This window comes from Nipponia nippon, unplaced genomic scaffold, assembly GCF_047370975.1.
Source record: "Nipponia nippon isolate SJK-2023a ecotype South Korea unplaced genomic scaffold, ASM4737097v1 scaffold_9, whole genome shotgun sequence".
Lineage (NCBI taxonomy): Eukaryota > Metazoa > Chordata > Aves > Pelecaniformes > Threskiornithidae > Nipponia > Nipponia nippon.
Window position 1 is genome coordinate 44733639 of NW_028262413.1, and position 26799 is coordinate 44760437.

Genomic DNA, 26799 nt, shown 5'->3' on the forward strand with positions numbered 1-26799 from the left:
CAAGCCTCTTAGCCTGTCTCAGAGATTGCTTTAATAAACAGCTGCAAGTAGTGGAGGAAATATGTAAACATCTCTTGTTTCTCTGTGCCATTGTGTCAGCTATTCTACATGTCTTTGAAGGTGCTCCAAAATCAGCATGGCTCTGCTTTTCCCTTTTTCTCCTTTTGGGAGGAAGAAGAAGCAGAGAAGGAAGGACAGGCTGGCAACAGAGGGCTAACTGTGTGCTTGCTGTGCTCTTGACAGTAAGGCTGAGATTGTTTAAATTCAGTTTACACAGGCTCTTCTGTAAGGACAACAGAAACTACTGCTGGTGGTTAAAAATGCAAAAGGTTTTGATTGTAATGGCTTGACAATCAGCCAAAGATATAACTAGGGGGAAAAACACAGCAAGGCAGCTATGACCAGAATGGAAGAAACAAGGAGAAACACATGGCTTGACTTCAGAGCAGAAAATTGACTTAGGCTTTGCATAAATGACAGCATACCTCCAAGCTTGCCTGATCCACAGTCTGCCTGGAATGAGAACATGTAGTCTAAAAGCAGAGCCTATTAAAAGGCATAATGTTTCTAAACAGCATCTGTTACGTACTAATAAGCATTACTTAAAGGACACAGGCCTTAAATTGCTACCAAACGTGCACTTATCTGAAACTGCTGCAAGGCAATCATTACAAAAATGTCACATGACACCATGGGAATTTGAATAATATAAAATGTTTTTATTTAGTTTGGCTTGAAATCATTACGTGGAAAAAATATGGAGGCACTTTCTGAGATTTTGAAACTGTGCAACTTCACGGGAATGAAACACTAGCAAGAATTACATCAGCGGAGCCATTTGCCATCTGTTGTCAGTAATACTATAAAGACCAGCCACCAGATAGCAGTTTCAAAGGTTACAAACACAACATTTTTAAGCATCCACAGACCTCTCGGTAACTGAGCAGGACACAGTTTACTTCGGATATGTGCGACCTGAGGGTCTGCCAATCATTTTGCAAAGACAACACACCAGAACTGTGAATTGCCACGCGAAGTGTTTGGGAGTCTCTCAGCACGCAACCATTATAATGTGGAAAATACATACCAGCCTGTTCTACGTAGGTTCTTATAACGTACTCACAACCATAATGTCTGCACACCTCCCACTTGCAAATTTAAACTGGCTAGACTTTCTCTTGTGCTGTTTGTTTTCTCATACTTTTCCCCAAGGGAAGGAGTGTATTCACTGCAATGCTATTATGGAAAGGGACTCGGGTTTGTTTGCTGGGTTTTGGACTGTATTTTTCCTTTGAAGGAAGGAGTTAGGATTTTGTTTCCTGTTTTCTCTCCTTCTAGACCATAACTACATATTTATGTTAAAGAAAGCAAGGTTTCGGTAACTTGCCTTACCTGTGGCATGGAAAGCGAGGAGGTTATGACAGCCCTTACCTCTTAGATACAAACACTCCTCAGTCTGAGTAAAATTCTACCTGTTCCATACATGAATTTTTAGTTATACTGAAGCAGCATGGTTGTTGAACTGTCTCATCTTAGAGCTTTCAGTAGCTTTTCTAGATGTGGGGGCCACGTTCATGATATATAGTGCTACCCAAATTTTGTGGTTCCACCTTACAGGCTGCTAACCTCCTGCCTGTAAACTGATTAATACGGAATTCATAGAGGGCAGGGAGACTTCTGTCTTCCTAGAGAGACAGATGGAAACTTAAGGCTTCATTAGTGCAATTGTTAAACTAGAGGTACAGGTTTCTCATCTGGTAACTAACTATTTCTCAGGCTCCAGAGTAGTATAGACATTGTTACCCACCGAATGTCCTTCCTGGCCTTGCTGTTAATACAAATCTGACTTTCAAAGTGTTTTAAAATCAAAAAGCGCTTGTGACAAGGCTGAATTTAAAACAAGAACCTCGAGTTCTAGGTCAGGAGCTGGCCTGTTTCTCAATGGTACCATTTGCCTAGGACCTATAAAGGGGCTTAGAAACCCGGAAGTGTCAGCAGTCTTGCTCTGTGAAAAACAGCTACAGGAACAGACCTCAAGACCTAGTTGTAGCATCCCAATTACAGCACGACATCATAAAATGAAAAGCACCATTTGCACAAGAAGAGCTAATGGCTGACTCCAACCTGCTCTTAAAGCGTGCTGTATACTCAGCCTATTGCCAATTGTTCCATAATTATTTTAAACATAGGTATATCCAATTAAATAACTAAGCCAAAACTCAGACGATACCTAAAAACAATGGCATCTGTTCCAGAAGAGGAAGGGGATGGAAGAACAACTATTCTAAACATTCAATTTGAGAGTAATGAAAAAGTCAGGGAAAAAACGTAGACATTAACTGAAGTGCCCAACAGTACAATGCTTGCTTGGACATGAAAAACCAAGTCCCATTCATCTAGAGATATTTTATTTAAAAACATCAGCAGAATTGAGAGTCTTCCAAAAAAAACCAATAGCATTATTTCAAATGTTTGACTTTCATAAGTGGCTGATAGGAGGGAAAAAATAGAGCAATCTGACTACGGTGCATTTAGCCATGAGCAGCTAGAGGAACTAATGAACAACATCATTATTTTACTGAAGGGGGTGAAGTAGGTGCTTTAGATAAATGGCAGCAACTTAAAATGCGTTTCAGAAGATAAATTCACTTTCTCTCCATTTACCTGCTAGCGTGACAAATTAAGAAAGAAAAGTATAAAAACAGAGCAGGAGGGAAAGCAGTGCAAAAGCTAACTGAGGTGATGCAATGGGCCCTTATCCAAACAAGTGCGTGAACAGAGATTCTTGGAAGTGCTCCTAGTCAAATATAAACCAGGAACACTACACACGCCAGACTCCCTTGGAAATCCACACTGGAGCATGTGCAGAAGATCCACCTGTCCTAAAATCAGCTCCCTTCCCAAGCACTAGGAGCACTGCCATTTGGGAACTAACATGAAGTCTGTTCACTTGAAAGCGGTGTAAATCCACCACGTACTGAATGGCCGAGTTCTCTGTATTGGTCTCTGCTGGGCAGAGCAGCTCTTTGCCTACTGTCAGAACACCAGTAAATTAACTTCTGCTGAAAGGAGATGAGGCACGAGTGGCTTTTTTTGACAAAAAAAAATTCGTCGTTAGAGACCACATATTTCTTGTTCTACAGTCAGCTCGCGATCAGCAAAAAAAGTTTTTACTGAATACTTTTTAAAGAAAGGGTAAGTCCTCTGCAGTATTGAAAGCCTTTTGTATTTCATCTCTACACCAAACTGATCCAACTAACTATTCTTCCATGGTCAAGAAGCAACGTGTTCACTGCTCCTTTTGTCCCTGTTAAACCATGCTTCTTTTGTTAAACCATGTTTTTGCTCAGTTTGGGTAAACACTTGCTGATGCCGCCTGAGATTTGGCCTTTAAAATGTAGAAGTATTTTTACACAGTATTCCCTCTGCTGTTTAGTAGCTCTCGAGTACTTAGCCATTAAAGTCCCAAACGCCTGCACCTGTGCTGTGAGACCTCTAAACCCACACTGGACACAGGCGTTTGGTGATGAGCCCTTCGCCAGCATCACCTGCCAAACCAAAGCTGACAGAAATCATCAGGCCGGCTCCTCTCTGCTTCAGGACAGTTTTGGACTAGCTTAAAACCTGGAAAAGTTACCTGTAGGCTTGGGAAAAGGGCAAAAAACCCCTGTAGCAGCCTGCTCTGGTTGACTCTGCTTTGTGCAGAGGGGTCAGACCGGACCATCTCCCTCAAGCCAGCCTGCGGAAGCAGGGCGCTGGGAGCACGGCAGTGAAGAGCCGGGGCTTGCCCGGTCATGACCGCAGGCGACTGAGCAAAGTTTTCCTGGAAAGGCCCGGGTGTTTTGCGGCGTTGTGGCCGCCGCTGGAAAGCCTCAGCCGCGGTGCTGCGGGGAGCCCGCCATTTCGGAGCGGCGGGGGGACGCGCCGCGGGCTCCTCACAGAAGGCGCGGGCTGGCGCCGGCGGCGCCCCCGGACAGCCCGGGCGGGCGGTGCGTCAGCCAGGCACCGCCGTCCAGCCTCTGCGGGCGGGCAGCCGGCCCGGCATGAGGGCAAGAGCAGGAGGGAGGCGAAGCGAGCGGGGCGGCCGCCGTGAGGAGGCGGCGTGAGGGGAGATGGGGCAGGGGCCGGCGGGGGCGGGGAGGAGGCCAGGCCGCGGGGGAGCTCCCGAGCGCTCTCCGTCCCCTCTTACCAGCGGCGGCTCTTCCTCCTCCCTCGGCCTCCATCACTTCCTCTGAGGCGGGCTCCCACCGCCGCGGCCCGCCCCCGCCCCGGACGGGGTGGCGGTGCGGCCCGGTCCCGCGCAGGGCGGCGGTGAACGGCGGGCCCGGAGGGGCGGGCCGGGGCTTGGCTGAGAGGAGCAGCGGCCGTCGGAAGGCGGGGTGGCGGCCCCGGGGCGGCTGGGGAAACAAAGGGACGGGGGAGGTGACGGTAAAGGGTCTGGAGAAGTTTCTCTAGGCGCGAAGGCTGGAGAGGCGAGGGGAGGCCGGCTGCAGGCCCCGGCAGGGCGGCCGCAGCCCTCGTCCTCCGCCGGCAAGGCCCGGCCTTCGGCAGCTGCCAGCCCAGCAGCGCGGCTTCGCTTATAAAACTCCGAACCCAGCTTCCCAAGTCTTCATGTAAAATGCCCGGAATGACAAACCATAGAGCTAACGCCAGTTTCTTTAAACTCGAGTGGCAGAGGAAGAAGGTTTACGAGGGAAAATAAGTACAAAAGTGACATTTTTGTAGCATTCTTCAGCCATGTACTGCAGTGATCGCTGTCAGTGTAGAAGAGGCTTTTTGGAAAACCTAGGCGAGCAGCCTGCTGTTTGTTATTACAAACCATAAAATTGAGGTACTGAGATTAAAATGAACACACAGTTGTCAAAATTAGAAGGTAGAATCCAGGTGTTGACTCCTGGGAGCCTTCCTACTGTGGGTGTACGATCGCTTAATTATTTCTAAAATAGCAGACACAAGCATCAAAGATGTGAAAAGTACATGGAAATAACAGTATGTTTGCAAAGAAATAAACTTACCTTTGCACTTACACCATCTGGGAACACCACCGTGACCTGGAGACAAGGTTTCAAAGGAGCGTCCTGAACTCTACTGCCCATCAGCACAGTGACCAAATACTCCCTAAGGTTGCTCCTCCTTTCAAATGATTTAAAACATACTAAAGTAGATTTGTATTTTCTTTCCTCAACAGGACAAAGCGATCTCAGCCCATACAGTGATGCTCTCAAAAAAGCAGCTGTCACACAACCATACGTCACTGCACATCGGTGGATTTCAGCACATTCTTGTGATCGCTTGAAGCTTTGTACCTTCCACCGCTCCCCGTGTCACACTCAGCCCAGAGGTTTGGCTGTGCCATGGTCCAAGGCCTAGTTCGATGCAGCGTTGCTGTGTGACCTTGCCTGAGTTTCACTGAGAAAATTGTTAAGCTGTGAGAAAGTACATGAGGTAAAGCCATGAAAGACAAGTAGGTCAAGTCACAGAAGTGCTATTGTTGGGATGACAGTAGTTAGCTGGTGAAAGATTCAAGAGAAACGATACAGAAGGAAAGAAAAGCAGATAATGCGACGATAACAGTAATGCTGAGGATCAGCTCAGGCCAACAAATGGCAGAGACCAACTTTTCCCAGCATATTGAAAACATCCTGGCCAGCTAAGACTCATCAGTTTCTTATCAGGAGTGGTAAGCATATTACTGTTTAGCCTAGTAATTTGTTAGTCCTAGCTATCTATTTTGCATATTAGCTGATAAATAATTACTTAAATTGTGCATATCCTGCTTGCAGAGTCTCTTTGTGCATGGTAAATGCCACCTGGACAAAAGCAACCCATTGATCGTGAGTTGCGTGCTCTCCTGCTAAAGTACTTTCGCCCTGCATTAAACTATTATAAACAATTAAAAATAAAATTTAAAAAATCTGTCCATACACAGCAGTTAGTTTTTGCTAATACTGCAAGAAGACCAGAACTGAGATTATAACAGCCACCCAACAGTTTGGCCGCATTTAGATTATATACATTTCCATTATTGCTAAGCACTGGGTATACACCAACAGTATCAACTGCAGAAGAACTAATATAAATAAGGCAACAACATAGAATATATAACACTTTCTATCCAAAAAAAGGTAAGTGAAATTGCTGTTACGTTTTTCCATTTACTATTTCTGTGGTGTTTGTTATAGAAGAGGCATTGGTCCACAAGGAACAGCGAGCTTTACACCAAAATGTTTGTCTCCTCTCTTTGTGATGTTGCATTCTATCTACTTAAAGACCAGCTTCGGTCTTTCCTGAGGATCGTTTATTTTTATTAGAATGGAAAAGAAATGTACAGTGTTAGATCCTGAAATTTCTATTTAAAGTCCCATTATAGTTTAATGTTAAATAGCATAACAGCTTGCTTTCTCCCTCCTCTCATTAAATGTTGAGCAGCTGAGATAAAAATTGGAATATATTAAACACACTTAACAGTTTAAAACATTGGTCAGTGCCTGCCAATAACAAGAAATAAAAAATCTATACATAAGTAATAATAAAAGAGATAAAAATTAAAGAGCTGTTTCTAAATGAAGGGCCATATTCAGTTCTTGTTACCGTCATTACTAAAAAGCTATTCGAGCAGTGTTCTGGCAGTTCTGCAATGTGGTCAGAATGCATTTGCAGAAAATACATTTTTCTCTTACTCAACAGTTCAAATAATTTTTAAATGTATCAGACAACTGTACAGAAAAATATTCAAGGTGATAACCAGGGCTTTCATAGTTGAGTTGCTTCCATTTCTTCTTTATGTCAAAATGAGTGCCATGCCAATCACATTTGTGCATAGCAAGAAGAAAAACAGCCAGTGTTTAGCTGAGTCAGCTGTGTCTATGACTTGCCTTCAAATATCCAGGGCTTGGTTTCTTAATTATGGATGGGGAGATTAATTTGCACAGACCTCACATATCCAGCGACTGGGGTGTCTATTGTTATGGGCACATACACACATATGAGTGCTAATATTAAAGCTCCAATCATACTTTCACAAAAATTTCAAGAGTAGCTTTGACTTCAGCTGAAGAAATGTTAGAAGAAAGAAAAGGTTTCATTTCTGAATAAAATTCTCAGTAGAACTTAGGCCTAACTAGAAAATGTTATTACTCTTTTTTTGAAGCTACCATATCCTTTATTTTCTGCTTGTTAGGGAAACGTAATGCAGCTACAGTGCGTGCATACGTTATTCCCCCAAGTATACTACCATGCATATAAAGCTTGGGAACAGAAGCAATCAATTAAATCAGTGCAAAAATGAATTTCAGTGCACTTCAGATTCCTGGTTTATTCAAACCACTAGCATTCCTCCCACATTTGCACAAGCATACAACAACACTGGGATCATCTCGGAATCTTTACTACCAAATCAGCAAACTTACGGAAAGGGACAGACTTAACTGTTGAAGTCAATACTTAACTGATGAGTCATTAAAAAGTGTCTTGGGGTTTTTTTTCCCTGTAAATTGCTATCGGCTCCTTTGTAAAGGATTAGTGAAATAATCTTCCTTGGTCTATATTTTTTCTACTCTCTTTTGCCAGTTGTGAAAACTTTGCAAACTAGTACTACAGTCCAAGCAGATAATATCAGTTGTTTCAGAGTGCATGGATCTAACAGACTTATATGTACACTATAAAAGAATATCTAATAAAATACCTAGTATTTTACAGCATTCAAGCAATACTCTTCATATATATACATATCTATAAAGCAGCTATAATGTCCCAAACAAAACACTTACATAATTTCTCATGCAAGAAATTAATTAAGCAACTATAGACCTTAAATCTCGCTTTATTCCTTGCATATGCTTTGTTCATTAGACCACTCTGTACTTAGATTGTTTTTAATTGAGAATATCTATCAAGCTTTTTTTTAAAAAAAAAAGCACAAACCGGAAATAACTATGAGAAGCCTGGTATGTCATTGTCCTGTTCAGTATCATAGGAAGAGTTTTACTAACTGGTCACACAGAAAAATGAATTTATAAAAATCTTAACTGACATAGGAGAATGAAAGTAGAATTTTAGATGTAATTCACTGATGTTAGTGGCAGATTTTGCCTTATTTAAAGCTGCAGAGGGTTCTGTGTTTACTGGATTAGCTGCTTCTTCAGCCTCAGCAGCTAGCAAAAGTTAGTTTTGCAAGTTGTATTAGTCAGGAGAAGAAATGGATGGTGGAATCAGAGTCCTTTTATTTAAAAGAATCGGCAAATTTCTTTCTGTCTCAGCATAGGAGGATTTAAATGATAGACACAACTCATAGCTCTAAACCCCATTCAGCCACCACCCAACTGAAAAGATTTCTTCAGAGATTTTTTTTTTTCTTAAGGTCTCACAATTAGCAGCTCTCTTGAGATTGTGTAGTGGCTTTCTATTCTTAGCGTATTTCTTCCCTCCCTCTCTCTCACACACGCGCGCACACACATACACTTCCTACTCAAAACAAGACCCAGCGAAACCCTCTGCCCACATAGTTATAATTCCCAAGAGAACTTTCATATGCTTTTGTTTTGGGCAGTGACAATGTGCATATGTTTTGATTTCAGGCCCCCCCCCATTGGTTCCCATGCTTCAGCTTAATGAAGACAGACCAGCTATTAAACTCACCAGTTTCAGCAAGCTATAACCCAGCTTCCAGAGTTCCTTTGACCTTGCAAGTTGGAGTGAGATTTTTTTTAATATGTTGCCTATTCAAGGATATTACTGAGTAAATGTTTTGCTTTAGCAAATACAGACGTTTTCCCATTGGTGTTTGGTTTTTAAAGTGTAAGATGCTTGAACTCTTTTATAAAGAGCATGAGATAAAGATCAAGAGTAGTAAATTAGATAACTGCTATGAAGAGGAACAGCAAAGTTACCCCGAGTTTTTTAAGTCAGCGAGAAAAAGTCTAAGAACAGTAGAAATGGACGGATATGTTTTTGTAGTTAAGTCATTCCTCATGATTAAAGTGAATTACAACTGTGCTAAAAATAGATTATCCACAGAGATATAATAAAATTGATTCAATTAATCTTCTGTTTACTTGTACATAAACAGGTTTCTGATGAAAAATATTGCTGGGTATTTTGCAAGAAGTTTCTTTAAGCCTTTCCTGTTCTTCCTAAATACTATTGCGTGCCTGAAGAATGGAAAAGAAGTCCGGGGCAGTCCCAGTCAGTCAGCCGGTCAGTCAGACTTCTGTCTTTAATACAGAGAGGTAACAATTTTCGCTTTGAAACTGACATGAATCATAAATCATCCCTGTCAGGTAAATCCAGACACATCACTCTTTGAAGAAAAAAAGGTGATCCAAATGGAGAAGTTTGCCACAGATATATGAATTATAATACTGTTTGGAACTGCAAGACAACAAGATTTCAGCTTCTGGAGATTTCATGGATTCAAATTCCAACACCGTGGTTGTAACTGGTAAGATCTTTATTTTATTCTCCTTTTAGCTAGAGATGGTATGTACACACGCTTGATCTTTGTCATAAACAGTTCCCTAGAGGGAAAAACAGTAGCAAATGGTCATACTAACAATTCCAAATGGAAAATAACTTGCTGCTGTGCCTTCATAAGAAAATCAGATGCATGTCAGAGGAAAGAGACTGCAGTCTGCCCTCCTTACTGCCATCCAGTTTGGTTTGTTGTTCATTCTCTCCATGTTTTAATCTTTGTTGACATTCTCTCTGATCCAAACCACATAGCTCAAGGCAGTGCAGGCTAGTATTAGATAAAGCTTACCCGAAAGGAGCTCTGAAGCAAGAAAACCAGGTTGCATCACAATGTCACATAGTCAGTGTCCAGAATTAGAGCAACACATGGCAAGTTTCAGCGTCTCAGTTTCATGGCAAGGTAAGGAAGATTTAAACCGGAGATGCTGCCTCATCACTGCTAAACTAGACCATTAAATTTAAATATACCAAAGGAGCATGCCTGAACATGCAGCACAAGGGACCAAATTTGGAGTTTCTCTTGCTGGCTGTAACTACTGCTGAATCACAGCGGCAGAACCACCAGCTAGAGACTTCTGAGCTTTAAAAGGTTAAAGCTCTTAAGGAATGCTGCTACTGGCAATTCCTCTTGTTGCCACTGGCTCATCTAAAGGCAATCATTACACATATCTTGACACGTGAGTTGCTGGATAATTTTCCACTGCAGGTCATGTGAGGACATAGGAATGAGGTTGAAGCTACATCAAAGAGATTTGCATCTTGCTGTTTTCAATTAAACCCTTTTTTTTGTTTTTTTTTTTTTTTCAATAGCTGCAAGATGGGCAGAACTAGTTTGGCTTGCTTAGACATAACTGCAGTTGAACTGAATAGGAGTGCAGAATAGAGCAAGAAGTGTTTGCTAACCTCTTAAAAGGCTGACAATCTGGGTCTCTCCTATGGTATTTATGGCACATACCCTTGATGGGCACGCTTCTTAGCACCTTACTAGTTTTTTCTCCCCTTAGATAGCTAGTTAGGTGCAGAAATCTATTTATTCAAATAGTTTTGACTAGTGTGTCCCGTTAAAGACACAGGTGCATCTTTAAGCTATTACAGAGATTATCACAGCATGCCTCTGTTACATTTTCACCTGCTCATAATATAAACCTGCTGGCAGTGAGCCCAGTTTATTATATACTGCCTAATAATATTCAGCCACTTAGCTCTCCAAGTTGCTGCAGGTATTTCAGTACTGTAAAACTCTCTTACATTTAGTCATTTTTTTCATAGAACAATTTTATCCTAAGCAGTAGTTTCTCATGGCCGCCCCTGACATGCATGTATTTCATTGTGAGCTATTTAATAACTTTACTATAACTCTACAGTTCTGCACACACGTGTACAGAAACATGAACAACAACTACAGCTTCAGAATGGAGCAGGTGTCACCCTGACTTTGCTCTGAAAGCAGAGTGGGACTAGTGAGGTTTTATGTTCCCTGTTAATGTGAAATGAGTACTATTTCCCCTGTTCCCTCCCCATCGTACAAACTTAAACCTGGGGAAAACATTGTCAAGAATATTAGCACCATCAAGCTTTTCATAAAAAGAGAAAAGATTGATCCGTTATGAAATAAGTATTAACAAATTAAGAAATGCTTAAAGTCTAGCATTAATTAAGCTGTCATAAGCCTGCATTTAGGCTTAGTGGTCCCCCACATACAAGCACCCTTCACTGTGCAAAATAGCAATCATATGCTGTCAACTATTTATTTGTCCATTTAAGGATTTTTAAATATTTAAGAGTTATAGCATTAAAACCATTTCACATACTCATTTTCCTGCCATCCAGTATCTAAGACTTGGCAGCACTCTGGATTGAGAACAGTAATTGAGATTAATAAAGATAGCGGGAGTTTTCCATCAAAGATTTTTATGACAAAATGCCCATCTGGCTTGATGGGCATTCAGTTGCTTTTTTTCTTTTTATTTAAAAAAAAGTCTTTCACAAAAGAGGATGCATAAAATTAAACGCAGTACTTTGGATTTAAGGAGTCCTTTTCCCTTTCCTCCTCGCTTTTCCTATGGGGAAAAAATGAAGGAAGAGAGATTGCCCAGCACCACAAAAAGCACATTTTGCCTGACAGAAAACTTAAGTTTTCGTTACTTGGGATTAAAAAAAAAATTACAAATGAAATAAAATTTTACTCTTTCAAACATTTTCATTAAATATGCATATCTTCGCCTTCATGAGCTTCAACAATAAGAATGGTACATTGGCTGTGACCTGGGAGTATTTAACACCAGATCTTTTGGTAGCGGTATTTCTGTGGATGATGATCCTTGCCCAAAATCATCATATACATGATCTGTCCTGTTGGCTCCAGTATGTTTACCAGCTTCAGTGAAGGTTATCTCATAAGTAAGCCTTGACATGAACGGAGACTGCAGGATTAGTTCTTAAATCAAGGCATATAAAAAAATGAAAATACTATTCTCTTAAGTGTTATAAAGGCTAAATCCTACCTAAAAAACTCAACCTCCATAACCAAGAGTATGAAGTTAAAGAACAAATATGTGTGTGCATATATGTCGGCACCTAATCTACAATTGCAGAGCAAGCATAGGTTAAAAGCACCTTCCTTTCTTTTCAGGTTTTGGTCCCTTTAGACAATATCTGGTTAATTCTAGCTGGGAAGCAGTGAAGGTAAGCATAAAAAAAGGGAGGGAGGTGTTTTATTTTGTGGAGATCCCAGTACAAACTGTTCTCAGGCTTTCCATTGTGTTCAAGAAAGTTCTTTCTCATGACTCAAACAGAATTGTGCCTCATGGAGCCAACTCCCAACATGGAAGAAAGAGGATAATTAAGTAGTGAAACATTATTTTATTTGCAAGAATGGGTTTTTGTGTGTGTTATTTAAGCATTTATCAAAATACTGGTCTTTTTATCCAGGGTGCCTTCTCTGCCACTAATGCATATGCCACAGGTTATCTCTGTCTTCAGTAAACAGATCATCTCATACCACAACTCATCTTATTGTGCCTGTGTGAGGCGATTTCCTTCTCATCCGAGTGTAACTTATTGGGTTCTTACTGCCTACTTCAGGAACACAAAACCAAAAGCATGCCAATTCTGAGTATGTTTTCACATCTCAGCTTTGGCTTCCGCTTTCAAATGACAGTGAAGTCTACAGTTAAAACTGAAAACAAGGTCATTCAGATTTCTTTCCCCTCCATACACCTTGACTAGCAGTAACATGTCTAAGATGGAGTCTTGAAAATTCCTGCTTATTTCCTAAGTTCATGGATTAGAACAAATTTAGCTGGGTGATACAACGACGTGGTTTGGATACCTGGCTTTCAGCATAAACTTTTATGTTACAATTGTTTATTTTCAAATTATTGTTTGTGTGAACCCACATTTCTTGGGACGCACCAAAAATTTCCACAAATAGATTATTTCTCAGGAAAAGATCACTTGTTTTTAAAATATTACCTAAGTTTTAACAATAACATAACTTGTCTCTTTAAATATGCCTTACAAAATAAATACCCGACCATTGTATGTGAGAGTATGTCTGCTACAATGAAATAATTTACTAGTTTGGTAGTTTAGTACTCTACCTCAACCTAAAGTGTGAAAGATCATAGCACACATGTTCAAACAGTAGGAACAGCTGCAGAGATTTGCTGAGCATGTGTGAAAGGCACATGCAAGGTTCATTCGTTCTCCCTAGCCCAGACAGCGGCCTTTCCTTGAGTTCAGTTACTCTCATAAGGTATTTATGAACAGAGTTGTTTTGTCTTAGCAATTCCAAGGTAGAAAGAAGGTTAACAATGAAATCTGAAACTAGGTGGGGAACAGTCAAGGTAGTAAAACTGAATTGGAAGATTGGTCCAATATCTGCAAGAAACAACAGATAATACTGGTAAAAATGGAAAGCAAGACACGTAAAACAAACCGAGGGGGTTATGTGCTATTAGGGAGACTGAAATAAGCCCATAAATATTGAATTCTTCTGGACACTGAAATGACAAAGGTAGCTATAAGAAAGTATTAGTAGAGACAGAAAGATGATGACTCTACAGGACTATAACCGTATTACAAGTTTTGGTGACAGCTACTGAAGATCTGTCCTGAAAATGAAGTGCAGCCAAGCCAAAACAACTGAAAGAACCAGGAGCTAGTACATTTTTCCAAAGATCAAAGCTGCAGCAGCTCCAGCAGCCTATACGTATTTTCTAGTCTAGCTTTGCTGGGTGAAGAATGCTGAGTGCAACTAGGTGTTTGGAAGAATAAATCTATTACTCACTGAAAGTCATGAGGGATGTTATCCCTGTAGGCTAACAAGAAACAAAAATACTTCAGTGATACCTTTCCATACCCCAGTCATCACAAGAGACCCATAAATTATCTTAACTCCAACTTGACATGTGCCCTAAACCACAAATGGTTGTCAGTTGACAATGTTCTTGCTCATTATTTCCTCATTCCTATCGGCTCTAATTTTGGGGGCAAGATCATCCTCTTCTAGCTGAAAATAAAACATGTTCTTTATCTGCAAGGAAAACAGCCTAAAGCGAAAACGCCCCGATGAGATGAGTTTTCTGTAACAATGCCACGCGCTGGCTACGCCAGGAAGTTGTTAGATAACAAGGGCTGCGGCGCTCCATAATGGAACAGATGTCAGCCCTTGTGTGTGGAGGAGAACAAATCCATTTCCCTCTGATGTGACACCCTCTGCGTGGAATTAATTCGTATTCATACTGGGGATGCTGCTTTGGTTTCCTGTTCCCTGGCAAAGGTGGTTAATCCAGACAATTCAGGGAAATTTGCTGCAAATCTGGAAGCACTTCCAATGTTGATAGGCTTCTCCACGCTAAATAGCAATCTCATGGTATTGTTCCCTTGGCCTTGTTCACATGGGTAGCCCTATGGTCTTCGGGAAGCTTATGCACATATATTAAATATAGCAACATTTGGTATGTACATCTGGAAGTAATCCTGCCTTGGCTTTGGGGTTCCTGCATGGATCACTAAAGCGATGTAAAGCCCTCCTGCTGAGTCTCTTTTCTGAGAACCAAGCGAGAGTACGCTCAAACTCATCCTTGAGAAAGTACTGAGCAGCCAGACCAGAGCTGCGAGACATGGCCGCTCAGGCTTAGTGCCTTTGTAGCGTTATCCAGAACGATCCTAATTACTGCTTCAAAATGAACTGGGTTCTTATCAAAAGCCTGGCTACCGTGGAAGCCTCAGAGGTGATGTAACGCTGATACATGTCATTTTAAGAGTTCATATCCCAGAAGGGTCTTCGCATCAAAAGCATCCAAAATCCTGTAAAAATACATGTAACCGGAGTCCCAGGGTCCTAATTCCCAAAGCACAGCCTCACCCTCCGTGCTTTTCGAAACGGCGTCTTTGCCAAAGAGCAATGGCTTTACTTTCGTGAGCAATACTTGCTGTTACGCGCAACTGCTTCCTTAAGATCCCGGTCACCAGCTTCTCCCTAAGATGCTGTTGCACTCTGCCTTGCTGATGGGATCAGCTGTTTTCCCAAACCTCTTTTCTTGCTGTAGGAAGGATCAGAGATGGGTCCAGTGAGCACACAGCCCATTCCAAGAGTTGCATCCCTTCTGCGCCCTCACTGGGCACTCAGAAAAATGGTTGTGTGATATTGTTTCTCTCACAAATTAACTACTTACTACTGCTTTTTTGGTGAATAAACCCATTTCCATTTTCTGAGTTCCCCAGGAATCAGATGATAAATGATTTGATAACAAATCTCTATTTCTGCTAGTTTAGAAAGAGTTATTTGCTCTGAATGCTTGGATTTCTTATTGATACTATGTAGCAGTGTATTGGCTCACGTTGCCTGTTGTATAATATGGAAATATAATGTTCCGAGAACGTGAGGAGTACCCTGTTGTTTTTGCACAAGTTCTCATCGCAGCACACAGGAGGTATTCCTCAGCATTGCATCCACGGAGTTCTCGTTCCTCAGCAAGTACCCTTCAAGTGTTCAGGGAAAGGGACAGTCGAATGGATCTGAAATACAGGTGAACCTCTCAATTCAGGGTCACTGAGAAAAGCTTCAGAGCTTTTATAGGCACTGTCACATGGCCCAACATGGTTGTCTAGCACTAGAAAGACAGCTTCTCTTGTAGAAACCTGTCTCATGAAGTTTTTCATGGTTCTTGTAACTCCACTCACCTGAAATACCCTCCTAAAATACGCACGAAAGCTCCACCAGCAGCACTTTTAACTCTGCAAGTGGAGGACATTCTCTCTAAAGGAAAACGCCACCCAGTATTTACTCTGCAGTTGCTGACAGATCGCAGCGAGTTACCATGATGCGTTAGTTCTTCAGCACCACATGGGACCCTCAGAATCCCAGCTCCCCTGCGTTGTTTATTCCATATTACAGGTGGATGGTCCCACCTAATAACCCTGGATCTGACCCTGTTTCTCTGTCTCCTCCAGAAACCTCTGGCACTTGGCAGCTAAATAACCTAGCAGGGCGGGCTACCGTCAAGGTCAAAGTCCCCAGTTCACAGGGCACAAATGCAAGTTGAGTGACAACATTCATAGTAATTAAACTGTTAGTGCAAAGAACAGGTCACATTTCCAACTGCTTCTGGGAAGTGGGTTTGCTATTGGGAGATGGGGATCAGATCTGTGAGTGCCGTTTTTTCATCCTGCCGCTTCGGAAATTTGTCATTTAATCTCTCTCTCTCTCTCCCTCTCTGCTTTAGTTTCATCATCTGTGAAACTAAGAAGACATTGCTATTTAGTTCCTTAATTTCTGTTCTGGAGCTTTCTTACATCCTTAAAGCTTTAGAAAGGTATCTGCAGGATTAAAAAAAACAACCAACCAACCAACCAACCACCCAACACCAAACAAACAAACAAATAAACTTTGTTTGCAACATACTTGCAGGCTGACCGGGTCAACCGATACCTTCTGGTTGTCTGCCTGCACCAACACAAGCCTTTTTGAATGAGGTTCACAAAATTAACGCATACAGCCCCCTTCCTGGCAACCCAAATCAGTGAGAACTCAGGCAAAATCAGTGGAATTTTCTGGAGTTTTCTAGAAGTTCAAGGTGCTTCTAATGCCCCGTGTGACACACAACCACCGCATCTGAGCGCAACTGTTCGTGCAAATCCCTTCTCTTTGGGGAGGGCTGGGTAACAACGTGGGCCGGAACTCCGGTGGGCCGGGACCGGGACCGCGACTCACCAGCAGCTCAAGGTCATCAGCTGATAATGCTGGAGGATTTCATTTCCCTTTTAGAAAAACTTCCCATTGAAGAATCATCATGCTTGCTTTTCAACCACTTCTCCCACAAAAAAGTCCTCCAAAGCTTTTGTCCTCCTTTGAAGTTTCCTTTGCTGTTTCAACTACAAAAGACAGGCACTTGTTTACTGAATCAACTCACCAGTTTCCAGATGCAGTCATCCTCCTCTACCCATCTTCAGTCTCTCACCTTAAATGCAAAAATGGTTTTGGTTAAGGCTGAGACAAGGAACAACCTTTGGGTTTTGTTCCATCTTTGCACAACATCTGGTCTAAGGGGGTGTAAGCCCGTGCTTAGGATTCTTAGACAACAAAGTAATACACGTTATTGACAACATGCTGAAATTGCTTGGGACATAGCAAACAATCTTCCTTTGACGCAAATTCTCAGCCCTTTGCTATTGGGCAGCTTCTGGTTTTGTCCTGCACAAAAGTATTTCTGCATGTTCCTCCCGTGACAAATGGTGACAAGAGGACGTCAATCCAGAGAGCACGAGAGGAGAGCAGCCTAACAACTCACTTCGGGTCTCCACATTCTGTACCAAAGTTGGGGGTAGTCGAGTCCTCTCAGCCTTACAGTTAAAAAGGAAGAATCCCATTAAATGTTAAAATTAAAGATGCTTTAGAAAAGAAAATGGTAATTGTGAACCAGCTGGGGTTTTCTTTTTTGGAAGCTAAGACACAGTACGGCATTCTTAAGCGAGATGATGCAATGGTCTCTCAAAGACTGTCAGCGCCCAGAGGAAAAAAGGCTGGCACTGTTCTCTCAATGTGTTTACTTCCCTGCAGGCATTGTTTCCTTGCTTGTGTCAAATAGTTTATTGAGCACAGCTAATCAATGTTTCCGCTGACAAGAAAATTGGAACAGTTTATATAGGAAGCCAGTGTTGAAGGGCAAATTTCCCAGTTAGCACAGCCTAGAACTGCGGGCCTCATCCGCACGAGAATCCGTAGTGAGAAAGGAAAGCTTGAGAAGACAATGACATTTAGTAAAAAGTTACAGGTTTCTTGGGCTAATCGCATGCCTCTGCTCCCGACTTTGTGCCTATACCCTGCCTTAGAGACTTCATCCGTACCCTCCCCTTTGGTAATGGTCTACTCAAATGCAACAGGGATTTCCAACCACCATTGTACTTTTCTGGGACAAAGCTTTCTACCTCAGATGCATTCCTTCTGCGTCCTGCCATTGCAGCAGCCTACCTTCTACTTTGAGGCTTATGCCGTGTTCGATAGCCCTGTTCCACTGACAACATAATTTCAAGTCATTTCCACACGACATTTATTCTCCAGACCATCTCCCAGCCGTCTGGCCAACCTGCTGCGTCGAAGGGCGCCTTTGTTTCTTTCATCTCAATCCTGGGCATAAGTTTTGTTTCCTTTGGGAAAAGATCCCGTGTGCAACTACAGCTCTGCTTAAATGACAGAGAAATAACATCCCAATAAGCGACCTTTCCTTTTACTAGGGGACCATATTCTAGACCAAACAAGAAATTAAGCCCGTTCTGAATGTGACCTTCCTGACGCCGAGTCACCTCCAGCAGAGCTTACCTGAGCCAGTTCAAGCCAGCAGATCGCGTGTCACCTGGGCGGACAGCCAATGTGAATTCTCCCTCATTTGTGCCTCTTGATAGTGCAGGTTTACCTACTAGATCTTTCAGAGGAACACCTCTTGCCTACACCAAAGCCTATTTAGATGCTTTCAAGCGAGGACCCTTTCATCTCTTTCAGTTACAAAAGGGAGAGCTACCACAAGACAACTGCATCTCACTGCAGACCAATGTTTAGGAACCGCGGGCTTAGACAGCATTACGCTGCGCTTTCATAGGTCTTCCCAGTTGGATCAGCCGGATTTCTTTATCGCAGTCCGAGAAATCCAATGCTCTCACAAGTCCATGGTGGCTTTTTGTATACACAGGAGCTGTCCAAGAGAGGCCTCGGTAAAAACGTAGATCTGCGTATCACGCAGCTGCCGGTGGTTTACCAAAAAGCAAAGGAGCAAGTCTTCAAGATATGGACAACTCTTCAGCCACTGGTGAGTAATGAGAAAGTTACACAATCTTCCCCCTTCATTTATGAATATTATTATTCTGAGTGGATCTTTAAAAAGATCTCCAGAAGAGTACTGCACAGTCCGTGCATCAGACTGCTCTGGGAAGTGACTATTAAAACTGTGATAAAGGTTTCAAACTGGAATGTGGAGCACACAGTAATTAGCAGGCTGTTTTAACCCCGTGCCATTTAAACAGCACAACAAAACCAAACGAAAGCACAATTTTGTTCTCGTTTGTAATCTCTTATCGAAGTTTTCTTTAGGCATGAGCTACAGCAAGACTCCCTACCTCGAAGCTAGTATTTCACATAATGCTTGGCACTATTGCGTTGCATGTTTTTGAAAAACAGGTCTCATTTTTAATTTCCTGTTATTCACTCTGGTGGGAAAAAACAGCTTACTGTTCACGTTGGGCTGGCTTCATCCGCCAAAGCAATCATCATCCTTGAGCAGTGTGGGAAGAACAAAGGCTACCGAGAGATGGATGCTTGTGGTTTTCGCCCAGAAGGTGGCTGTTGCATGCTAGATGGCCCGGAAAAGATTGAATCGACAATTAATATGAAGACTCTCTGGAAAAACATTTCAGTGGAAGGGATTGATATAATCTTTTCCAGAGATGCGGGAAGGTAAACACTGCGTATTGGGGTCTCCCATTAAAAGCAGAAGTAACTCAATGAGCTCATTGAACCTTGAAGAATCTTTGCAATGACTTTGCCTCCAACCAAAATCACTGTGAAGCAAAGTCTTCAGAGGGGCACAAGTATGAAACTGGGATCAATTTAAATTTCATATACAGCAGCCTTCATGAAAAACTACAGCCGGTAGATATTTTTCCATGGGTTTGTAAATTCCAAAAGAAACAAGTTTCAACATAGCACACCCTGTGATTACCAACCCCAGTAAACCTGAGTAAACCCGCGTCTGAAAGCAGTACTGACTAGGAGCAGATTTTAACCTTTTTTTCCCAACCGGGAGGGATACAAAATGTAAATACATAGACTGAGGAACAGAGCAGTTACAGGGACCTTTAGGATGATGTCCGTGATCTCATGATGTGTTTCAGTAGTACTGAAGCAGTTTTCTATTACGCTAGTCTTCATTTAAAAGGAAAACACAGAAATGCTCTCATTTTTAGAAAATAAAAATCAGGTAATTTTGGCCCTTCATTTTGGGATTTGCACCTGCAAGTTAAAAGGCATGGTGATAAGAAAAACCCCTCCAGATGGTGAGATTGTATGATTTACACAAGAAACTGTATTACGTGGTTGTAGTTCCAGTCGGCTGGGCTACCTTTCCCATCTCCCACAGCTTAGAGAAACCTAGAAGAGAATGCACGTCTTGTGATTTTTTTAATTTAAAGTTCCTTCTGGGTGGCTGTCTGAGAAACCAAACCGTCAGATAAGGAACATTTGTTTCTCAAACCTGGTTTATTTCAGCATTTCCCTTATCCACTAAGCAAATATGTTTTGAATAATTTCATAAACCAGATCTGGTTTGGCTACTTAAAGAATATTTAAATTTAATCAAAGTTTAGTAATCCTTAATTCAGGTTTCTGGTTTTGTTTTGTCCTTAATATTGCAGGTATATCTGTGATTACACCTACTACACTTCTCTGTATTACGGCAATGGAAGAGCGGCTTTCATCCATGTGCCTCCATTATCCAAATCGGTAACAGCAGACTTCCTAGGAAAAGCATTACAGACAATTATCTTCGAAATGTTAAAACAGTGTGGGGAAGGGAGTAAGATGGATCATGCAAGAAAAAAATGAGGATTTCTTAGAATGCAATCCCTTACTCTCTTAAATGAAGCAAATCTAAAGATTATTTAAAAACCTTACATAAAGGATTTTATATTCCACATTATTTTCAGTGACATTTCCTTACAAAACCCAACTGTTTAGATCTCTTTGGTGTAAAAAGCTTGAGAGAAAAACCACATGATTCGCAGTCTGTATTGCTCACGGTGATAAGGCTGCTTCAGATTTAAGAAAGCGTGAAACTGCACTTCAGACACTTTAGATGCTTAATGCTAGTTCTGATGCTTAGAATTACTAACGACTTGCTGAACCAAGCTGGATGCTCACGGCCGTGAGGACCTTCAGCACGGGATGGGTATCAGAGGTCCCCCTCCGCCCCTGTCCAAGTCCAGAGAGAGAGTTCAGCCATACAAAGCGCCCACACGAACAACGTAAATACAGGGGAAAACAAAACGCAGGCAGCGATCCTGTTAGGTGAAGTTTTACAGTTATCTCATCGGGACCTGCTCTAAATGCCGGTTTCCACATCGGAAATGGGCTACGAACCCAGGGCGACTTAAAAGAGAGTACACAAAAGGCTGGAATCCAGCAGGAACTGTAACTCTCTCAGTAATCTGGGTTTCAACTGCCACAGCGACGTCACGCACCCCGCATTCTCAGTGCCTGTCCCAAAGGAAAACACCGTAGTCCTTCCACAGGGCACAGCACGAAGACAAGAGTCTTTCCGTAGGTCACGGCTATTCAGGGACTTGCGCATCAAAATCAAAAAGCTAACTTGTCCCAGGAAAGGCAATCGTTGAAGCACTGTGCTGTGGCACAAACCAGGAACCAAATGAGATCCCAAATTGTAAAACTTGGCATCGGACCGTGCCAGATCCCCCCTGTGCTTCCCCCGCTGAGCCAGGCTCCTCCACGTCTCAAACACAGCTACAGACAGCAGGACCGCGCCGTGAAGGCTGGGTACCAGAGGTCCGCAGCACCTCCCCTTCAGCACACAGGGAACGTCAATGCACGCTCTCCTCGATCACCTTGCTGGTACCGTGACAGACAAGGGTGAGCTAAAATTAGCAGGTTATTTTTCAAAACCAGTCACTGGAACTGGACAGCAGCAGCTTAATGTAGACACCTGGGATTTCCCCAGGGAAACAAAAGCCCATTCCTCAAGCATCCCGTCAGTAAAAAGGACAACAGACAAACCGAACGGCACGGACAGCTGATGAAGCTTTGGGCCACCGTCATGCCTTATTTCAGTCGAGACTTTGATGACAAAGTCAGAGGAACTGGAAACGCCGAGATAATTCTGGTTTTCTTGCCACTGTCTTTTTTCCAATGACGGTTCCAGAAAACCGATAACCACATGCTGGATGGCTGAATGCCTGTCTGTGGGTTACTGTAAGGGTAAATAAGCAGGTTTTCTTCAAATAAATAAATAAAAACGCTTACCTTGTTCAAAGGAACGACCTACTGCAAAACAGGACTCAAAGTCCCGTCGACAAAGGGTCCACGAGCTCGGTGTCGCTGGATGAGAACACCGTTAACGGCAGTACTGACTGACCTCTACTAAGATTCATCCAGAGCAGCTCAATTAAACGCAGCCAAAAAGGGCAGAAGAAAAACAGAGATCTACTCCGAGTTTTCCAACCTGTCCTTGCTTTGAGTAAGGAGCAACAAATTCAGAAACAGGCGAATGCATACAGAATTCTTTTATTTAACTTAAATCATGTAGTACTGAAACTACTAGAAAAAAGCAGAGTAAGAGAAACTAAAGGAGCCTTAGCTTCAGCCATTCAAAATAGACAAAGTTTCTTCTTTTCATAATGTAAAGAATCCCGAGTATATCGCAATAACAGGAATAAATTCTTACAACAGAATATACAAAAACATTTCGAATTTTTTTAATCTACTGATTCATTTTAATATAAACACAGGAATTTCTTTAGGAATAATTTATACACAGCAAGTCTTTTTTATGTAACAAATTGGCCATGTTATCGTTTAATTTTCTCTTAAAAAAATTTAAACAAGAAAAATTGGAAAATGTTGTATTTGCAACTGCATCCATTCCTTAGCACTTTCTAGTTTTGTTTTTGTCCCAGAGGTAGACAAACTCTGGCCAATCCTTTCATCTCAAACCTCACTGGTTCAGAAAACAGAAGAGCTGATTTTTAAACAGTATCTCGATCATCAGAACCCTTCAGCAATGAAGTCAGTCAAATTTGGGGGGAGCGAGGGGGAAGGGATCTTCAATATTCTTAAATAAAAATAAATAGGGACCCTGCTCGTTTCAACAAAGCTTCAAATGGCGCTCAACATCTTTAGAGGCTGCATACAAACTTTTAAAGTGATAAGAAATCCGCAAATAGTTCTTCAATAGCAATTACGAGAACCGTCTTCCCTCTTTCTCTTATGCAGTCGCATCCTTCAAACCCCACGGCCACCGTAAAGCAGGCGCTGACCGGCACGAGTGAGACTGGCTAGCAGCAAAACCCGTTCTGTTTCCCCGACCAGTGAGGTTCTGGTAATCCATGAAGTCGACTGCCCCAGACAGGAAAGCGACGTGACCAGTTACGATGATCCCACCCCAACCAGAGGGCTCTGGAAGACCAGGATACTGAAGATACAGAACATTTCCCCAACTCCTTTATTCATTCGCTGTATACCGGGACACAAAGCTCGGGCGGGTAGGGGGAGAGGGACACGCCGTGAATTGGACAAGTTAGCGATCCTTTTTGGCATATTGTAAAGCTAGCTAGTAAACTGGTACCATCAAAAAAAAACTGAGCGCATACAGACACACCCATACACAGACACAGAAAAGTGCCCTTAAATTATATTTTAGGCATTTATAAACTACAAACATTTTATAAAATTATTCTATGTACTTACAAAATGCAATGAAACATTTAATTAGTTCTTGTAAACCAGATCTTCGTCAACTGACTACCCGTAATCTACTGGACTTAAAGCCCTATTGAAAATGCTAATGGATTACTAATCAACGAAACGCATACAGAAAAAAAAAAAAAAAAGATGAGCACACACGCATATGCACACACACGAACTAGTGATAGTCTTAAGGTACTTGCAAAACAGACCAACTCTTAAGTTGAGACCGATTCCTACGGACCGATGCTAACCACCGTTAAACTCCTGGCAACGAATTCACCACTCCAGCTGGAAAGGCCAGAGGTTTATTTACAAGTACCAACGACCGGGATTGTGATACCTGAGCTCTGATGCTGTCCCACATACCAAGCTCAGGAAACCACCTCAAACTTCTGCCAAGCCCCGCGTCTTTGTGAGTACCCACTTCCATACCCTTTGTTTTCGTCTGTCTCCACGCGCCCGCCTCTCGATTCCCACCCCCCTGGCTGCGCGCAGTTTCAGAGGCCGTCCATCGTCTCTGAGCAACCCCGTTTCCGAACTGCGGCACCCTTTGGAGCCCTCCTGCCTGTTTTAGTTCTGTATCTTCAGCACCCCTGGCCGCTAGCGTTGTTTCTACACATCATTCTTAAATTCTTGTCTGCGCAACTGCTCGTGGGTTACGTTGCAGTATCTGGCTTTTATCACTGGTTAGTAAGGAGCGGATCCCTTGCACCTTCCTCCACTGTTGTTCGGCCCAGTGATTAAATACACGGTTGACAAACAGAATAAGAATAACAGGAAACAAGTGTTACTTGTACTAATGGAATGAAAAGGGTTTAAATCTCTATATATCTATATTATATACATATGCAGATACATATATGTATATATAGATATATACGTATGGAGTTATACCAACAACAGGAGCGTTGCTCACTTAGACTCGGATTGTACCCAACACCCCTCAGCTGTTTCCAGAGGACCTGGCAGCAGTTCCATCTGGTAACCAGTCATCCTGGGCAAACTGGGCTTTCTTTCCTTTGTTTTTTAAAGACCAAGAGGAGCATCAGTGCGGACAGGCCTAGGATCGTACGTCGCTTCGAACCAGCTCTCGGGAGCAGAGGCATCACGCTGAGAAAGACTTGGCGTGCTCGGCTTCTGCGTCTAGTTTATCGCTCCCCCAAAAGAGCACCGCGTTCAGTGCCACGCAGCCGGCACCTCTGCGGTTACGTAGGAGCCACGTTCCTCTGCAACCAAACCACCTTCTGTGCCACCGAGCGGCTTTTAAATGCCAGTCAGGTGAGAACAGTGGCCGAGCACCAAAAACAAAGCCGCCTGCTCCCCGCAGCGATGCCCGTTTGTCATCCTACTGCATTAAAACATCTTGGTGCCATTTGTCAAAATGCTGGTTTTCAGGGCTGGGTGGGCTTTTGTTTTTAATTTATAAACAAATTGGATTACTTTAACTTTATTCAAACATAGCTGAAGTTCTAAATAAATTTGCCATACCAGACAAGCCAGTGGTCTCAGGGAAGAACAACATTACAAACCATATTATGACTCTATCAAGCCAACATTAATTCTCAGTTGTTCACATGCACAAACAACTTGATTTACTGTCCAAGGGAAGTCTGCATGAAAAACCCATGTGAATAAAGCTATTCAAAATGCACAAAACACAACAACAACAAAAAAAAAAGCTATGGAAACAAACAGAACAAAAAAGGAATTAAGCTTGAATTGCAAACACAGAACGCAATGGTATCATGAAGGTGGTTTGGTCCAGGAGAGCTGACTGTCGTCACGCACGCATCCGTGACGTCACGCGACTGCCTTCTACTGAAGTGCTTTTTGAAATGTTTATCGTGATGGGTGCTACGTCATTAGTGTTTCTTCCTAATGCATTTGAAAACCACCTACATACAATTATAAAAACCAGTAACTTGGACAGTTTTAACAAAACCCTCCTAGCCAGCTGAAAGATCTGAGGATCTCCAGTTGTGGTAGTCAATATGTGCAAGAGAGGGGAAGAGCCACTGCACCAAAAGGTCACTGGAACCTAATAAAAAATGGAAAACCAAAACAACCTGGGAAAAAACTTTAAATTTTGCCGGTTTCTCTGGGCGAGAGAGAAACGCTCCCTCCGAAGACGAACTCTGTAGCACTTAACCACAGCGCTGTGTACTCAGGAGGCCGTCTACCACTCGAAGTAGCCAAGCACCACGTTATTCAGATACCACAACCAACACCTGCACAAACAGCTGCCAGAGCTGGAAAAAGAGAAACATTATACATCAAGTTGACGGCAAGCTCGTGTTAGTCCTGTGTGCTTGTAAACCAGTTACACGCTGTCAGAGGGCAGTTAAAATTTGATGGCTGGTCCATCAGAATCCACAGTTACGAAGCATATAAACGGGGGAAGAAAAGGGAACTGAATTTTTACTGGCACGTTAGAGAAATCAATTCAATGTTAGTTTTGAAGAAAAAAAAAAAAAAAAAAATCAGTGCTCTCATCAAACAGAAGCAGCAAAGATCCAAAGCTGCGAACTCGATGTAGCAGTATCATCAGGCAGCCTGTGGCAGGTTTTTTTTTTGGTCAAGAAAGCGAGGCTGTTGCTGTACGAGCCGATTTATTTTTAGGTGCGGATTTGGCCAAACGTCTTTTTGGTGCTTGTGGCATCTGAGGGAAAACCGGCAGGAATGACTTAGCCCATTCTACAGGACAAACAGAAAGACCGTTCCCTTTACTCTAGCAATTCCTCTGGACCTTCAAACATTGTAAACAATCGATTTCTGTAACAGATTTCATCAAAAACTCAGAATTTGAAGTCCTCGTATCAGGTCAGCTATGTCTCCGCTCATTCGAACACGCAGCGTTTTGTTGCTGACCTGAGGACTGCTGTGACAGCACGTTAAATGGCCTTCGTCTTTCCTTAAAGAACGGTCCCCCTAAGTCAGACAACTCTTGGATTTCTCCTCACAATCATGAATCTGACCCCAAAAATTGGAGAAACTCCTTGGAATTGAGGCGAATATTCTGAAGCGACCCTTCGTGCCAGGCAGTGACTCTTCCCCTCCAGAACCTAGAGCATGTGGTATATGGAGTGAGAGGTTACCAGTATCAACGGCATTTATTGGCTGCTGAGAAATGTGAGATGTATTTTTTGTATATACACACATATAAAAAAATAAGAGTGAGGTAGATAAAAGTTTGAAAAAAATCAAAAAACTGTCCCCCTGTCATACTCAAAAACCCTTATCTCAGTATTTAAATTTATTATGGGGCATCTCTACAGTGATTTAAACTGATATCACAAAAATAAATAAAAAATCCTACATAGAATACCTTCTTAACTTTTTTGTCTTTTTCTTTTTTAAGA

General features: G+C 42.3%; 2 protein-coding genes across 8 annotated transcripts in view; one reads left to right on the plus strand and one right to left on the minus strand.

Moving 5' to 3' along the window:
- Window positions 1–4356, minus strand: part of FAM169B (Protein) — a 41525-nt gene extending 37169 nt beyond the window's left edge. Inside the window, 1 exon segment of the mRNA XM_087743362.1 lies at window positions 4190–4356. Within this exon segment, the coding sequence (XP_087599488.1) occupies window positions 4190–4223 (34 nt within the window). The 5' untranslated portion in view covers window positions 4224–4356.
- PGPEP1L (pyroglutamyl-peptidase I like) lies at window positions 3006–26662 on the plus strand. 7 transcript variants are annotated; one of them, XM_087743367.1, is made up of 9 exons: window positions 3006–3195; window positions 5189–5680; window positions 8577–8693; window positions 9068–9195; window positions 9279–9439; window positions 12101–12153; window positions 18660–18776; window positions 19191–19420; window positions 20377–20657. In XM_087743367.1, exons 5-9 carry the CDS (start codon window positions 9406–9408, stop codon window positions 20564–20566), a joined length of 624 nt encoding a protein of 207 aa, XP_087599493.1. In that variant the 5' UTR covers window positions 3006–3195; window positions 5189–5680; window positions 8577–8693; window positions 9068–9195; window positions 9279–9405; the 3' UTR covers window positions 20567–20657. The 7 variants fall into 7 exon arrangements, with proteins under 7 accessions (XP_087599493.1, XP_087599491.1, XP_087599492.1 ...); XM_087743365.1 differs by lacking the exon at window positions 3006–3195 and adding an exon at window positions 4253–4379; XM_087743366.1 differs by lacking the exon at window positions 3006–3195 and adding an exon at window positions 4312–4428.
- Window positions 26663–26799: the final 137 nt, after the last annotated feature.

Bases quoted from the DNA above. Each gene is read 5' to 3' on its own strand.
- PGPEP1L (XM_087743367.1), top strand. From the start codon at position 9,406: ATGGATTCAAATTCCAACACCGTGGTTGTAACTG. The intron at 12,154-18,659 runs GTAAGCATAAAA...TTGTATACACAG, and splicing joins CTAGCTGGGAAGCAGTGAAG to GAGCTGTCCAAGAGAGGCCT. The intron at 18,777-19,190 runs GTGAGTAATGAG...GGGAAAAAACAG, and splicing joins GGACAACTCTTCAGCCACTG to CTTACTGTTCACGTTGGGCT.